Source organism: Polyodon spathula, chromosome 19, assembly GCF_017654505.1.
Source record: "Polyodon spathula isolate WHYD16114869_AA chromosome 19, ASM1765450v1, whole genome shotgun sequence".
Classification (NCBI taxonomy): domain Eukaryota; kingdom Metazoa; phylum Chordata; class Actinopteri; order Acipenseriformes; family Polyodontidae; genus Polyodon; species Polyodon spathula.
Window position 1 is genome coordinate 28,314,958 of NC_054552.1, and position 17,061 is coordinate 28,332,018.

At 36.0% G+C, this 17,061-nt stretch overlaps 1 protein-coding gene across 17 annotated transcripts in view; it reads left to right on the forward strand.

The window, feature by feature from the left end:
• LOC121294580 (transcription factor 12-like) overlaps positions 1-17,061 on the forward strand; it is a 102,118-nt gene that overhangs the window by 69,527 nt on the left and 15,530 nt on the right. For 13 of the 17 annotated variants that reach the window (XM_041218406.1, XM_041218403.1, XM_041218408.1 and 10 more), the window contains exons 9-12: positions 10,582-10,681; positions 12,557-12,696; positions 13,552-13,696; positions 13,824-13,888. In XM_041218406.1, coding sequence (XP_041074340.1) covers positions 10,582-10,681; positions 12,557-12,696; positions 13,552-13,696; positions 13,824-13,888 — 450 coding nt within the window. Of the gene's footprint in view, positions 1-5,190; positions 5,370-10,581; positions 10,682-12,556; positions 12,697-13,551; positions 13,697-13,823; positions 13,889-17,061 lie in introns of those variants that run through there. The other 4 variants (XM_041218416.1, XM_041218417.1, XM_041218418.1 and 1 more) reach the window with 3 other exon arrangements.

A 17,061-nucleotide genomic window follows, 5' to 3' on the forward strand; every position in this document is an offset into this window, starting at 1 on the left:
AGTTCTAAAACATTTACAGCTTTACTGTATTGGTTTTTAAAGGCAAGACTTTAAAAAGCCACAGCATCTTCTAGTCCCCAAGTGTCAGTTGAGGCAAATTAACACAAACATCAAATTATCTGTCATTTATTTTTTAGAACACTTAATATTTTTTCATTATGTAATTTTGCATAGGGAAAATACTAAGAGATGAGGGGAAAAAAAAAACAAGAATGTGGCTAAACTCACTATCCCTTTTAAAGCACCATGATGATTTTAAGTTTTTTTTTGCATGTTTTCTAAAAAAAAAAAAAAAAAAAAAAAAATCCTTACTTATACACAAACTTGCAAACCAACTTACAGCTGGTCTTTTTAAGGGGGGTTCTGATTGGCAAGTTTTCTGAACCCCTGCGGAAGTAGCATTTACCAGCTGCAGCAATGTGGGGCTTGAAATGTCTGTTCCTGGAAAACAGTGTTTTGAAATAACTTGTATGAAGGACAGGGTTTGGGTTTTGAAGGTGCTGTCCAGCAGACATAGTCACAATGCTTGATGTGACATTTGCTCTGTTAGCTGAGGTAGGCTAGGAAACAATTCCGCTTTCTTAAGGGAGTATAGCCAGCTAGAACGCTGACTGTGAATGACAAAAAGATTGTCATTTGCTTTTGACAGATCATTCAAACAACAATCTTGCTCCGTTGAGAGTCATGCTAAGCAGAGGGCTGGGAAACAAAACGAAGAGGCTGCATGGGAGAACCCTATCTGATGAAGTACCTGAAGAGAGGATCTGCTTAGTCTGCAATTTACACTGTGTTTCCAAAATGGTCCCTAATGGCTGTTTTATTCAGATGCTGAAAGGACTGTGGTATATGGTAGGGGGCTGCACTGCAGTTGTGTAAAAGCCATGCAGTGTCAGGATTTTGCTTAGAGAGCCATCTACAGGATAAATTAAGAATTGTTTTCTATGTGTTTGGCAGTACAGTACCTACAATAACAAGGTCAGGAATGTCTTTCGGGTGAGACGTTGTTGTAAGTGACTCTGCAGCTGATGCATAAAGTAAAGAGCTTTGTGATGGTAGTGCACTATGAAAGGCACTATATAAAAAATAAAGATTATTAATGTGACTTACTTTTGATTTCCTGAGATCCTAGTTTCTTTCTTAATCTTTCTACTTTGAAATGATTTATTGTGGCTGTTTTATTTATTTTTATTTAAACTGTTGATAGTCCAGTGTGGTTACATTGCCCACAGATGGGTTTATCGGTAGAGACACAAGCTTCTTCCCTCCTTGAAACCTGCGTGCCTCATTGTCATTATGTGTATGTGTACAGAGAAGTAGGCGTGCGCTTGCTACAGTTTGCATCAGTATTACTGTGTAGAAGGTACATTCACGGTCACACTCTATAGCGTATTGAGAAGAAAAAATAACTTTTTTTCTAAACAATGTGTTTTCTATACTGATAACATTTTACAGTAAAACACATACAGAGATGACATTCTTAGTCCGATTTTAGTATAGGAAGGGACAAAACACCTTTGAAGAAATGGTATAAATGCTGATACAAAATTGTTAGAACAGTGATTGTTGAAGCGGTGTCTAGCAGCAGCACTCATGGTTTACCACCAGGGGGTGATGCTGGGTTTCCCAGAATCCTGCTCTTCAGTTAATTGTCCTCGGTGGAACTCTGATGATCAGACATGCTCTGTAATCTGTAAATGATAAAACCTTAACTCGAATGATAAAACCTTAAAATTTGATTCTCAGCAGAGTTGTTTACAAATGCCAGTGGAATTCCAAAATGTTTCATTGTCCGCAGACGTAAACATCCCACAACACTGCAGATTTGAAGTTTTTAGCAATTTTAATTTAAATGTATAATGTAACATTTTTGGACTGAACAAATGGACATGTATAATTATCTGGGACTGTAATCCAGTGAAAGAACTATATTAATTAGTGTCAGTTAAGGTTTCCCTGGTAGTGTAAATTTTTGAATAATCATCATTACAATATGTTTTATTAAGACACAGCAGGCTCATTTTATAAAAAGCAAACAAAAACATAAGCACAATTACTATAACTGGAGAATCAGCCATATATATTTGTGAATGGGTGTGTGAAAATGTTCTTTGTCCTTTAGAATGTGATTAACTTAGTACTACTGTACCTGTATTTTTGTTTAAAACATGGAGATCATACTGTACTGTCTAGTGCTGGTGTAGTTTTGCGTCATGTACATAAAGGGTTTAGTTGTCTATCAAACGGAAGTTGCACTAATTCATATTGCTGCTGTATTTTTAAAAGCTGTCTTTCTGCAAAATGAGTGTATTATGTTTTATTATCTAGACTGAGATGGTAGATCTTCTGGGTCTCAGTCCTGGTCTACTCAGTGTCTTAGCGCAATAAAGAGGTCAAGTGAGTTGTCCAAGGTCATGCAGGCAGCCAGTGGCTAAGCTGGGATTAAAGCTAGAAACAAGAATGCAGGACATACAGGGTTATACTGTGGAGAAAACTTCATAAGCACCCAGTATAAAGGATGCATTATACCAAGCCAATATCTACAATATACATCAGAGAATATAATAATATAAAATATATAATATAATCTGTAAAATAGAATTGATTTATAGTTCTTTAGGGACATGATAATTATTTGTATTTTATTTACTGGGTTTACTGTGGTTTTTAATTACACACGAAACACAAAATTCATAAAGTTGCTTTGTGATGTTTAAAATTGGAAATACAAGTGAATAGTCTCGTTAATGTAATACATGCAACATTTTATTTCCTTAGAGATGCATATGGTATTTGGTATACTTTCCAGCAGTTTTAAAAGTTAAGTGTGCAAATATTTTTCTCCTGTTGTGACACTGGAAAGCATTAATGGACTAAAACAGAGTAATTTGGTTAAGAAGTTTCTTAAAATATTTATACATAGGTTGATGCTTTTTTTTTTTTTGTATTGGACCTATGGAGTAGACAGTATAAAAAGTTTTGAAAAGAAATTAATTTTGTTCAAGTGAGCATAATGTTTATATCCTGAACGATCTCTGGAATATATTCTTGGAATGTGTTTCTATACTCCAGGCAGATGGCATATTGCCACAAGTGGCCCAGCCCGCTTTTTTGGGGAAAAAAAACTACGGGTGGCCCAGTGAAATGCCAGTCACATGAGACACGACTGTCGTACAGACAGACATGGTCTGTCTGAATATATATATATATATATATATAATATATATATATATACTATAGATAATATATATCTATATAGATATATAATATATATATATATATATTTTATCAGCCCCATCTCCAGCTGGCTCACTTTGTCAGGCTGAGCAGTGGATTAACCCTTCAAATGCCACTCGGTAAACAAGTACAAACAAGGGCATTGACCAGAATGTGATCCATTTTCAGTGTAATAGGATTCTCCCTTGAGGGGGAATAAAATAGTGCAGCTGTGACATGATGTTCTGTGTTTCAAGAGATTGTTATTGTTAGAAGTTAGCGGGGAGATGTGACTGTGTTTCACTAGATTTTTTATTTTTTAGATTTAGCGGGGTGTATTTAAAAAAAAAGACATTTCAGATCAAGACATTTTCTGTGTAAACCTTTGTTTACCTATATATATATATATATATATATATATATATATATATATATATATATATATATATATATTAAAACACTAGTTAAAAACACACAAAGAAGTTACAAATAGGTATTATTATTGATTTTGTAGAGTGTGTTTTGTTAGGACAGTTTGTGAAATGCTTACTGGTAGTTCTTTGGGATTTTATCATGTTGTTTTTAAGCAAGAGCTAAGTAACCTTTTAAAAAGGTTATAAAAGCAATTTCCTTAAAAAAATATTTCTATTTAATCATAGAAAAAAAGCATTCATAAATAAGCGCTTTAGAAATAGAAAACAGAATTAATCGACAAAACACGAACAAGACACAGAAACTGTACCACTGTTTTGTCTGTCTGCCGAAGCAGTGCCTTTCATTTCATTACAATAAAGCTATTGAAGCACTTCATTTCTCCTGGCAGAAATGCCTTTTAACGCTGAGGGCACAGCACAGTTGGGATTGTTTTTTTTAATCTCTTACTGTACCAAAGTCAACAGAATCCAGGAGTTCTGAAGAGATTTTACTTCTCCCTGTCTGGAGAAGACAAAACATTGGCAGAGAGGTTCAGGGCATGGCATTGTTTTGTAAATCAAAGGGTTTTCACTGCTCTCCATAGTGCTGAAACAAGTCTTTGTGATCCTCAGGGAGGGACGGAGGGAGGATGTTGCACGTCATTCTGCTGCCTGGCGTTTCAATAGCCTGACGTAACATCGTCTCCTTTTGCAGCTGCTGCTTGTTTTCAATCACTTTTTTGTTTACTGGTTATTGGTATTGCGGTATGCCATTCATTAAAACACTGGAAAACACTACTGGTATTGCTACTGTTTTGCACACAATAGCTTTGATACACTATTGCTGGTGCATTTGTGTTACAAAAATGAATGCTTGGTTTAAAAAAAATAAAAAACATTTTGGTAGTTAAACGTATTACATATGACATGTTAGAGCTGGGGTCAGTATTAAGTCCTAGTGAACCATGGATTGTGAAATAATTCTAAATAAAGGTATTGTTTTTAAACATAAATGCAGTAAGCAGTTGGTGTTAAATCCTCCTATATTGTGGTTTTCTTATGACTGAATGTGGATCTGGCATAGGTTTTCTAACAAGCTTTAAGAAAGCAGTTTCCTCCTGCTCATTTTAGAAAGATAGTGAATTTCTGGAGTTTGGAGCATCTTAAGACAGAGCCAGATGGACAGAGTGGCTGGAGGTGCCTGAACCTGGCCTCTCATCCACAAGTGCTTTCATTTAATTAGAGCAAAAACAGAAGATTAACCCTCTCTGGATTAAGCTACTGTGTGTGTTTTATTGCTCTGCAGCTTTCGGTGCTTTTAGATAAAGCTAGTAAATAATAGCCTACTTATTTATTAATCTGTTTTTCAAGTTTTGTCTTTTTAAAAGCTGCTTTTTTTGTTGTTGTTTTAAAGCTGACACTGAGGTTGTTTTTTTTTCCTCCCTTCGTATCAGCACTTCTGAAGCTTAGGCTAAAGCTAGCACACACACCCCCCTCGACTGCTTTGCAGAATGGTTCAGCCCTAATTTCCATAAGTTTCTCCTGAGAAGATCCATGTGTGGAGGCATAGAACTGAAGGAATTAGTCTTTTTTGAACAGAGTGGATGTATGTCTTGGGGAAAAAGGCAGTGCACTATTGCTGTACCCTGAAACAGTCTAATTATAAAAACCAACATGTATTGTGCATACCCTGTGCCTGGAATGGGTAGCAACTCTTTGATGTATTGCTACAATGGGAAAACGGTAGGTGCACTTTTTTTTTTTTTTTTTTTGTTTTTTTTTTTTACAGCTTAGTAGTTTTGTGACTGATCAAAAGGAGAAGCACAATACTACTTTCATGCTGTTCTGTATTTGTAGTGTATTTTTGTTCGTCTCATTTGCTCTTAGCAAGAAAAATACATTTTATCTTTTATTATCTTCTTATTTTAATCTACGCTTTGCTTTAGACCAGTTGTAGAACTAGCACGTTGAAACTGAATGTGTAGGTTTAGCAGGAGAATATTCTGAACTAACAACTATTTAAAGTTCTTAGTTTCACACTTATCAGATGATTGGAGTATGCTAAACAGCGTTTTCCAAAGTGGAAGCAATCAATTCTGATACGTGCACAACAGTATCCTCAGCTGTACTGCAGGATACAACATTTCTTCTAAAGGTTTTTAAAATGACAGTTTTTATTATTATTATGTTTTTTTTTTTTTTTTTTGGATCTTATTTGTGCTTTGAATAGTATGTTATAATATAGCATACCTGTTCTTGTATTTATCTACTTGCGTCCAGTATTTTGTGATTATGATTTAATTGACTAAACTAGACAATCTGTGGAAACTTATTTATTTTTAATTGGCGGATCTGTACAGTAAGGAGACAGATGAAAACCTTTTTTTTTTTTTTTTTTTTTTTTTTTTTTTTAGTTAGCTGTAAGAATAACAAGCATGAGTCTGGTAATGATTAGGGAACAGTCAGCCTGCTAAGGTTAGGGTTTCCTGTTTGGAGTCTGAGTTCCAAGACTTGGCTTTTCTGTTATTCCATCTGTTTCTAATCAAATCTGCATTCTTGACCCTACGGGAAGCTAATCCGGGTTCTGGCCATGTCAGTAATAGTCTCTCTTTGATAGCGGCTTTTTCTAAATACTTTTATCTTCCACCTGTAAGTGTGCGTTTGTGGGAAGTGGTCCATGAAAGATCAGTTTCACTGTTGGTTTTGTGAACTGTTCTGTCAGATTTAAGCAAAGCAAGATGTAAAACTGAAAATGCTTCCAGTTTGTTGTCTAACACTAATCATATTAGTAATCTCATTTGTTATTAGTATATCTAAAACATCTATATATATATATATATATATATATATATATATATATATATATATATATATATATATATATATAATATGTGTGTGTGTGTATGTATATATATATATATATATATATATATATATAGGACGGAAGGAACCTGGTGTGGTCGTGGGACGATTAGGGCCCAAAATATATACGTAATATAATAGATATACACACACATAACACATATATATGGTATATATAACACGGTTAACAATAAATAAATATATGTATATATGTGTGTGTCTATGTGTATATATTTACCTTAATCTGGTTGCAATAAAGCGGAAAAATTGTTTTTTATAGTACATTTATGTAACTTTTGAAAATCACTGATTTTTCACCTTTCAGTCAAGTGGTGCTTTTTGAAATATTTAACAACCACTCGTACATAGGGGAAGATAGTTTGTGATCAGCATTATATTACTATGCGAGGGACTTTGTGGTCTGGCTGCACAAAAAAAAAAGGGTCTCTTACAATAGCTGAAGTAGAAATGCATGTTAACTTATTACTGTATTTGAATAGTTTATTAAATTAGTACCTTTGAAGGTGATACTAACATTTAATATGCACCTGAAAAGTCAGAAATGTCTGTTTGATGTCAATACAGTAAAATATGTACAATATAACATTTGCCTTGGAAATTTGACTTCCATCAAGGTTTTTGTTTTTAGCCATACACATTCTCCATGACAACATTTCTCTTTGTTCCTGCAGCACTAAAGAAACACTTTGATCTCTCTCTTTCTTTCTTAAAAGTATTTCCAGGCTTGCGTTGGATAGAGGAGCTGAGAGCTAGAGAGGGGCAGGGGCTGAATTAATAGCATGTGCCAAGTACAGGTGACAGGTGACCCATATGATCTAGAGCAGTAGGTAAACACATGACACATGGTGTTAGGGTCTAGGGATGAGCAGAGCTCTGGTAATTTATAATTCCCCAAATTAGTTTCATGAAATATTCATTGACTCTTACAGGGGGGGGGGGCTAGGAATTTGGATTACCTACATTGAGTTTTGTAACACCTGCAGATATTTATTTAGAAGCCTATGATTTGGTATCTGTTACCTGTATCTTCCCTTGGTGCCTTGCTTTAAATTATAAAAATATTTTTTAGAAATCCACCTATTTTAGTGGATGTGTGAGGGGTGTGGTGTCTATATTTTAAAGGTGTTGTCCTTCCTGTTTAATATCCATAAAGTAAAAATAGGAAGGTATAAATGGGTGACTGTAAAGCTGGAATGATTCAGCAAGTTGATGAAAATTTCTTTGGCTTTGTCCTTTGATATGCATTGACTTTCTCGTAGATCCTGTCAAGGTTAGGAATGCTAAAACAATGCAGGTGCTGTTCACGTTAAAAGCTCCTTCGTGCGGTTTAGTTTTCTGCAACCTTTAGATTGAATTTGTTTCTTTTACCTGTAACAGACCTGATAATCCAACACGCCTTATCAAGAGAAGAAAACATTGAAAAATGAAGGTATTTTGTGTTTAAGCTGAGTGTTGGTGCCTTTTATTGTTAGGTTAGATTTAAAACAAAACAAAAAAAATCCCTCAAGGCTAAATGCAATAATAATGGCTTGTACAAACAGGATATTTCATAGTTACTTACATCTATACTCACAGCTTACAGCTACTCTGTTCGAGGCTTTTGGAAGACGTTTTCCGAGAATGTAAATGTGTTGGCAGGGTCTGACTTTTTTGTAATTTTCAAGGGTGTAAAAAAAAAAAAAAAAATGTTAACGTAAATAAGTTGTCTTCCTCATTACATTTTATAGTAAAGAAATTATCCTTCTTGGCCATTTTAAAACCGTACACCAAATGTTTGTAGTTAGTGCTTTTGAGAGGAGTACAGTATATAAAGTCTACTAAACCTGAAAGTATTGACTACCAACAACAGAACACTAATTAACTTTCCTTACACAAATGTAAAAGACAGTAAAATGCTGACACCAATTCACATACGACATTTTAAATATCAGAGGAGGCTAATGCTTTAAGTATTTACACACAAAGTGTGATGAAGGCTCTCTCCATTCTGTAGGGGCCTGTATAATTTTAGGCCTTTATTAATGTTCGACCAGTTAGCTGAGGGAAATTAGGACAGTTAACTTGATCCTGCGCCATATGCTGCCCTTAGCAGCCCAGACAAGTGTGTCAGCCCAAGAGAGTTTTGCTGGTTAACTGTGTAGGGCTTTATTGAGTCAAGCTCCCCTGCCAGGCTGGCCTGTTCTCAACATCAGACTTTATTGATATTTCACAGTGAAGGTAATGTTCATTTCCATGGGCACATCAAAGCAGCTGGAGCAGGGATCAGGTGTGATGCAGACTAGATCTATATTTTTTTTCAAATAGCGTACGGCACTCGAGTGACATGCTCATTTGTCCACTATAAGCACAACAATAAACCAATGATTTTTTTTTTTTGTCGCACAGGCTTTTAACCTTGTATTTTAATACCATTTGACAAATCAACCGTTTTAATTATTTATTTTTATTAATGGGAGCAATGTGATAGTCATATATTAAACTTATGTCAATTAACCACCAAATACTCTAAATGCAGCTTTAGGTAAAAACAGGATTTTGTAATTTGGCCATTAAATATTTCTCACTTGTTCTATAAAATGTTTGCATTGACTATCAATGGCTATTTTTTAAATATTTTTTTAATTAAAAAAACCTTTAAACAGTCTTTATATTTATTCAGTTAATAGGACTTTATTAGTGTTGAACTTTTTGTTATTGTAGAAAAGTGCCATATTTCTTCCTTTTGATCAATATGTGCTATTACAAAATATAAAGTGTGATTAGGTCATTAAAGCAGGATTTGGCACTCATATGTAGCTGATCAGATGACATGGGGACTCTGGTTTTAATTTGCTCTGCTCTGATGGTAACTGAAAGAGACTTCCATCTGGAGTTAATGAACTCTTAGACCACATCAGTAGAGCTTTGCCACAGGAGCCCTTTGATGCTCTACTTTAGACTGGCATAGGTGCAGCTAGATGACGTTACACTTACATAATTGCACTGGACTTAAAAGCTAAAAAAAACAAGTACTTGCAGTGTGTTTAGTGTCTGGACCAAAGTTTTGGAAAACCCAATTTTCAAATGAGTAAATATGAGTACACTGCTTGTGCAGAGGTGGCTAGTATAAATGTAAACTTATACAGTGTATTTGGCCAGTTGAAAATGATTTATTCTATTTGCTGCTAGTCAGAAGTTGAAAACTGTAACTAAAGTAACGCCTTTCTCACTTTCTCACATTAATCAAAGCATGTCTTTATGCCTCTGCCACTATGTAGTGTTGCTTGGCTTATAGTTCACCGGTTCGTGTGCTGACAGTGATGGATTATCCATCAGTTTCAGCATATGCTACATTAGTTTGTGCAAACAAAAGAGTGCCAGTTATTAAAGGTGATTTTAGTTAATGAGCTGATGCATGATGGGGAGCATTTCAAAGCTGACACGTTACATTTTTGTCTGGAAGATTTTGATATGTTCAGTCTATCACTCATTATGGCGGATGCAGTTAAAACCCTTTTTTTTTCTTCGCACAGCATATGAAGCTCCCCATGTACTGTTCAAAGTAATGAGAGAGCTGGTCACTTGCCAGTGTAAAATGTTCCTGCAGAGAATCTCTGCAACAAAGATTTAAGCATGGAAACTAGTGCTCCCATAAAGAGACCTTTTCAAAACCCATGCCAGACTTGAAAGGTTCACTGATATCCAAGCTTTAAGATTACACAGTGGGCTGAATCTTTATAAACTGAAGGAAGTCTGGATTAGGCACTGCATTGGTTCTCGGCACGTACCTCTTTACAGTAGAATCTAATCATGCTCTAGATAACAATGTAGTCGCTGTAAAAGACAAAAATGCTCAGGAAAACACTTGAGAAAACACTACAGAAAAGTCTGTTGAATTTGATGAAGCTGTTGAACTGCATTTTTTGCGCAATGCTCAAAGGAAAACTTTGTTGGCTTAGTCATTACCCTGAGAGGTGTTGTTGATAAATAATGTCTAATACTGGAACACCATGTGCTTTGAATTAAAAAATACTAAATGCATAGTTTGGATTTTGAAAATTACATTTGCAATTACATTTTTTATTTTTTTTAGGTGTATGCACCCTCTCCAAGCTCAGACGACTATAACAGAGATTCTCCCAGTTACCCCTCTCCTAAACCTCCCAACAGTATGTTTGCAAGCACTTTCTTTGGTAAGTTAATCAGCAGAATTGCAAATAAACTTTTAAGCTGTTCTATTCATCTTGTGTTTTAAAAATGGAATTGTTCCACTAGATGTGCTTCTTGAATGTACTGTTTTGTTTTTGTGCAGGTCAATACTAGTGTGCCAGTCAAAGTTAACCAGCTGTTCACATTTTCATGTAACTTTGTCTCTCGGTTTCTTCTTGTTAGTGCTACCCTGTAATCGCTTATATAAGGTGTCTGTTTTGGTGGCATGTGACGTCTGCTCTTCCTTTTCTCTTGTTTCTTCCAAGGTCCTACTTGCTGTGGTCTGTCTTTGATTCATTTTATACATTTATGTGAATTAGATGCATATTTTTGGCTGGCGAAAGGAATTAGAATGACAATTTTGCTTCAAAAGACTATTTTGAACACTGAGTAATGACTTGTTTCTCGGGCTCTTTTGCTCCTTTGAATTTCATTCTATCATTACACCTGTTGCTAATTTCCTATTTTCAATATCAAAAGGCAGCCAGATGAGGCCATTTAGCTGCATTACTTAACCCCTTGTGGAAGGTATGCTTGTGTTAAATAGGCAGAAAGCTCTACCCATTTGTTTTCAGTGTAACGTGTGTGTGTGTTATGAAGCCGCCATGTAAGTCGACAGTGCTTTTCATCTGCTATGCATGAAAAAAGGATTTGCTTTCTACTTTAATCCCATTTCTTAAATCTGTGTTACATAAATTGAGTTCATCCAGTTGAATCAGATAATATGTAGCAAGACACAGACCTGGGGAAAGTTTTAAAGAAAACTCTGATGCTAAAAACTGTTCTGTTGAAGTCCACTGTCCATGAAAATACAAATTCTAATTATATACATATACAACAGAAACTGGCAGATGCAGATTGACAATAATATTTTGCTTGAGAGAGAGCGAGCAGGGAGAATATTGATGTAATGAAAATGGATCAGGGCAAATCTTTTAAAATCTGCCTGTTTGTGGATACAAAACCGACATTTCCAGAGATGCTTTGAAAAGTTCCACAATCATTTTCTTACAAAGCCCAGACTAATTTCCTGGCTATATGGAATGGTTGCCCTTTTGCTCCACAATAAATAAGATGAATCTCAGGGTGTTTGTAATTAGCAGAGGGGAGCTTTGTGTTTTCTCAGCTGTGGTCCAGACCAGGTTTTTATTTGAGTACAATAATGAAACCAAGGTTTTAAGTGCACTGCTGTTGTATGTTGCTGTCTGCAACTGTTCTGCAAAAAAAAGATGTGAGCTTTTCAGGTTGTTTTAAATGTAACCAAATTATGTGCTTAATGTTAAAATATTAATTGCAAAACCATCATAATATAATAATACTACCAATCATAATAATACCATCATAAAATAATACCATCATAATAATACCATCATAATATAAACTTAAATAGCGACCAGTTAAAAAAAAAAAAAAAAAAAAAATCTTACCCCATAACAGCTCTCTCAGTTATCAGGGAAGCAATGCTACAGGTTCTCTTTTTGTGGGACCCCACCTCCTTGCCAGTAGTCTGGGTTTTGTTGCCCGTGGCACGCTGTGGCACGATAAATGTGCTTCACAGGAGTCAGAATTACAATTAAATAGAAAGAACAGCAGCAAAACCTTCAAGGGATTATTGCTGAATAAAAGGGTTTTTAAAACCTTGGTTATTACCCCTCTAAAGACAATTAAGGAATTGTTTGCGAGTTGATTAATAGTAACCAAATGGTAAAAGGTGTTTCTTTTACTATTTCAAACAACCACCTTGCCTTTTGGGTTAGTTGGGTTAAGCTGAATGGGGAACTTAAACAAAAAAAAAAAATACTGAATAATTAGTTGGGAACTGAAGTTCTTGCCCTTTTTTTTTTTATTTTTTTTTTTAGATGGGACCCATAATTCTTCTGACCTTTGGAGTTCGTCCAATGGGATTAGCCAACCAGGCTATGGAGGAATGCTGGGAAGCACCTCTTCTCAGGTATCACAGTCCAGCAGCTATGGCAACCTACATACACACGATCGCTTGGTAAGGCATAAGTGCAGTGTTTACACTAAATGTTTTCTTTCAGAACAGAATACTTCTGTATAATGTATTAGAATTACACACACACACAATCACTCAACTATGATATTAAATATGGGAAACCCCAGGAATGTGTGTGTTGCCCTCCCCTGGGCTGGGTTGCAATGGCCCTGCTGTAAATTCTCAGTGGGACTGATATCAGAGGACTTTGCTGACCAGGGCAAGTGCTGAACTTTTCCTGCCCAAGATCCCATTGTGAGTGATTACCTCGCAACAGAATATCTTTCCCTGCAGTTCTCCGGTCAGCAAAGCCTTTAGCCACAGAAGCCCATTGAGAGTGAAAGGTTTTGGAAGTAACTTAGCAGAATCTGCTGGCATAGTGTAAGATGTCTAGAGTCCACTTTTGGCTGTTTCTTCTGTGCACGATTGGCCCTTTTGTCAGAGTTGGCTTTCCCAGTGTTTTATGTTGTTTTTTTGTTTTACACCTTCTAGTTCAACTCTCATTCACACTCACTGAGGTCCTTCCCTTTTCCTATCTTGAATTTCTTTGGCTGAAATTCAACTCTTGTATGGCTTTTGTACAAAACTTTTTGATTCACTACAGCCTGCACAGTGATGCCTGACACAGTGGGGCGTGTGCTTGATTTAATGGCCAAGCAATGAGTTCTAGTTGTAATGATAATAATGCCTATAATAATAAATGATGTTAGTACAGTAATGCTAATGATGAGGATGATGATAATAAACAGGCATATCAGTTCAAATACACACAGTGTTTAATCTGGATTAGCTGTCGCTCCAGTCTCCTTCATGTTGTATCGTGTTTAACTAATCACCTCTGTGTGTTTCCTTCATCAGAACTACCCACCGCATTCAGTTTCACCAGCAGACATCAGCGCCAGTCTTCCTCCCATGTCCAGCTTCCACAGAAGCAGCACCAGCACTTCCCCCTACACTGCAGCTTCTCGCAGTCCTCCGGTGAACGGCTCCGAGACCATCCTGGGTATGTTGAAACCGGCGCTTTCGAATTGCAACTAAACTACCCAGTGAACCAAGCAAGTAGTGTAATGTAATGTGTTAGCACTACACAGTAGCTTGAACTGTGTGTCTTGTTTCTGATTGTGAAACAGGAAGCCGGGGGAATGCGTCTGGAAGCTCCCAGACAGGAGATGCACTTGGGAAAGCCTTGGCTTCTGTGAGTACCACGTCTTTGCTTCAGGTTGCTTCTTAGTTTCTGATATTATGTCATTCTGCCAACACGTTTGTTATAGTGAAAGGATAGTACAAATGAACGACAAACTGTTGGAGTAAGTTAATGAGATGAGATGAGATGAGATTGTGAATAGAAGTAGAATTGTGTACCTGTACCTGTTCGTCTCATGTATGCAGTATTGTGCCTTTGCTTTATCCTATTCATTTAAAGCATTAAAACACAGTACAAAAAGCAAAAATCCTGAATTGAAGCTTTTATTCAAAATAAATCTGACATGAATCGTTTCACAGTGCACCAAATCTTAATCCAACAAGCAAGAATCCCAAACTGGTCTTTTATTCCAAATCAACCCGACATGAAAAGTTAATCAGATCCTCATGTTTTTTTTTTCTTTATTCAATTTTGCTTTGCCACACTGTTGCTCAGCAAGCCCATAAAGCCCCAAAAAACTGAGTGCTTTTTGACAACCTGTATTCACGACAGAGATGCCTGTGTTACTCCTTTTTTCAAATGATCAATTTAGTTTCCAGCTTTGTTGCAACGTACTATTATTTTCATTTTGAATGCATAGTTACACAGCGACGCTTTTTGTTAAACAAAAGAGTTGACTTCAATGCAGTGGTGGCATCCCGTGCGTACAGACCAAGATGTTGACAGTGTGTGCTTATAGCGAGGGTGTACTGTATTGGTATTATTTGACTTGGTTGCGTTTTAAATTTAAAAGCTCTATATCAATTGAACTTGATCTCTGAGACTTTAAGAGATGCAGGAAGCTGTATGTTTATAGAAACACCTTAGAAATAGTTATCCCAGGCTCAGTTAAAATGTATTTATTTATTAGTTTTTTCCAGTCATTTACATTTTTCCAGGTAAACAAATGATTGCTGGACTGCTGGGAACATATTAATTTACTTTATTGTATTTTAACCTTGGTGCAGCCCAGTATCAAAAAATGCTCTTCTTTCAATATTAGTTAGAATAAAATAGGACAAATAAGAAAAAAAGGCCAAGTTAGTTGTTAATGTGAGAAAAACAGGTTCTAAAGCTTGCCAAATCTACGTTCCGCTGGGAAAACCAGGACAGAAATGTTTAATCTGACTAGTGGGTGGGCACTGGTTGCCACGGTAACTTGGTTCTGTCATCATGTGTTGTTGCTTGGCAGGAGCAAGCAGGTCATTCCATAAATCATTTCTGTCATAGCTGATGGTGAGGCGTTCCATCTGCTCTATCAGTGCAGGGCACAGTCGTTGCAGTTCAAATCCCTCGTCTCACTTCTTCACAGTTTTATTTCATACAGTTGTTTCAGCAGTATGGTGATCAGTTGAAAAATATATGAAGCCAGTTCTGACTATCAGTTGCCTTTTATATATGGCATCTAATTAAAAAAGAAAAATAAAGGAATATGCAAGTTATATTTTTAGTGCCATTAGAAAATAATAATCATAATAACAGTCCAGACTACATGTATATTTACTTTAGTAAATATTTCACCCTGTTAAACCATACAATATTTAGTACTTGTGTTATCTATAACCAAAGAAAGGGAAGGTATTTCAAATCATCTTCTGATTTTCAGAATCATTAACCCCTGATTCCAAACATATCCTTGTCATGGTTGTGAAATACTGTGGATGTTTACCAGACATGTTGCATTTAAAGTCATGCTGTTTGTTTGTTTGTTTATTTGTTTGTTTGTTTGTTACTGAGCTAAAGTAATGCCCTACTTGAAATTTCAAACTACATTATGTAAGGAAACCTTTGTTGACCGGGTATCAACTTCTATACAGAATACTGTGTGATTAAACATGCAAGGCCAGATAATACATTTGCAAATGTTTTTTTGGGCCTAATCCTGGATAATTGTGGTCTTAATCTCAGTATGCAAGAAAGCAAATTGCACATGAAAGTATTTACTCCCAACTTCCAAAGCCTGCAGATTATGCATTAGTTTGGATAATGAACCAGTCTAGATAGAAGGGAAAGAAAATCTGGGTATTTGTGCCATGTCGTGCCAAACAAATAACCCTTGAAGATTGCGCCCCTGGGAAGGCTGCTTGCAGCAGACGGATCTGGTTTATTTCAGTGACTAATGTCAAACCAAATACTCTGGGCTTTGGAATAGACCACGCAGTGAGGCGGTTTAGCCAATACTTTTTTTTTTTTTGTTTTACTGTATCAGAACTCCTTGTGTTAAAAAAAAAAAAAAGTTATCTTTTGATTCTTACCTCAGAAGTCTTTGAATCGCCATGGATGTTTACGATCCTAAACTGGATAGTAGCTTTTACACAAAAGAAAGAGCAAAAGATTGGGAAATTTGAAAGTAAATCACAAATTAAGTCTTTTTGTATTCACAGACTCAATGTCATTTGCATAACAAAGCTGATCTGAAATGTATACTGTAGTGTGTATGTGTGAAGGACGGGTGGGGGAGCAGGGCTATTGGCTCTGGGTTTTAACTCTGCAGGCTGTCCATTGTGTAGCTTTTGTCCGTGGTCTCATTCATTAGGCACTAGCATATTGGTACCCTGCTGACTGGAATGGACCGTGACTCATGGTGGGCGGGGCCTCATTTGTTGTTTGTAAAATAAGCCGTGTTACAATTCAAATCCAGCAGAAGGTGTAGCAGTCGTTAGGCATTGATCAATTAACAAGACGGGAGTCGGACAGTTACATAAGATGAATTTGGAATGAGCTGTGAGGGCATTGCATAATTGGCATGTCAAATACACTGTTCTTTCACAATGTCTGCGTGCTGATTTTAAAATGCTTAATAAGAAAAAAATGTACAGCTCACGGTTACTGCAAGCATTAATACGACCAAACATTTAGGGGTGAAAAAAACATGTTAAGTTTTAGGTAGCGTGGTCACTTTATCTTTTTACTGCCAGGTTTTTTTTTTTTTTTTTTAATTATCATCATCACACCTTTTTTACGGTCCATTTCAATGTTTTTTTTTTTTTTTCTTTATACCTGCTTGGAAAGATTTGGCCTGAATATTTTTTTTACTTTAATACCAGCTAGTAATCGGAAAAGTCACTGTATTGCAGATGTGGTAGATTAGATGAATACAACATGTAGGCTGTACAGATTAAAAGATTAATGATACATTTTTGAGAAAGTTTTATCTATTTTTCCTGTGGACTAGGGACATTAAC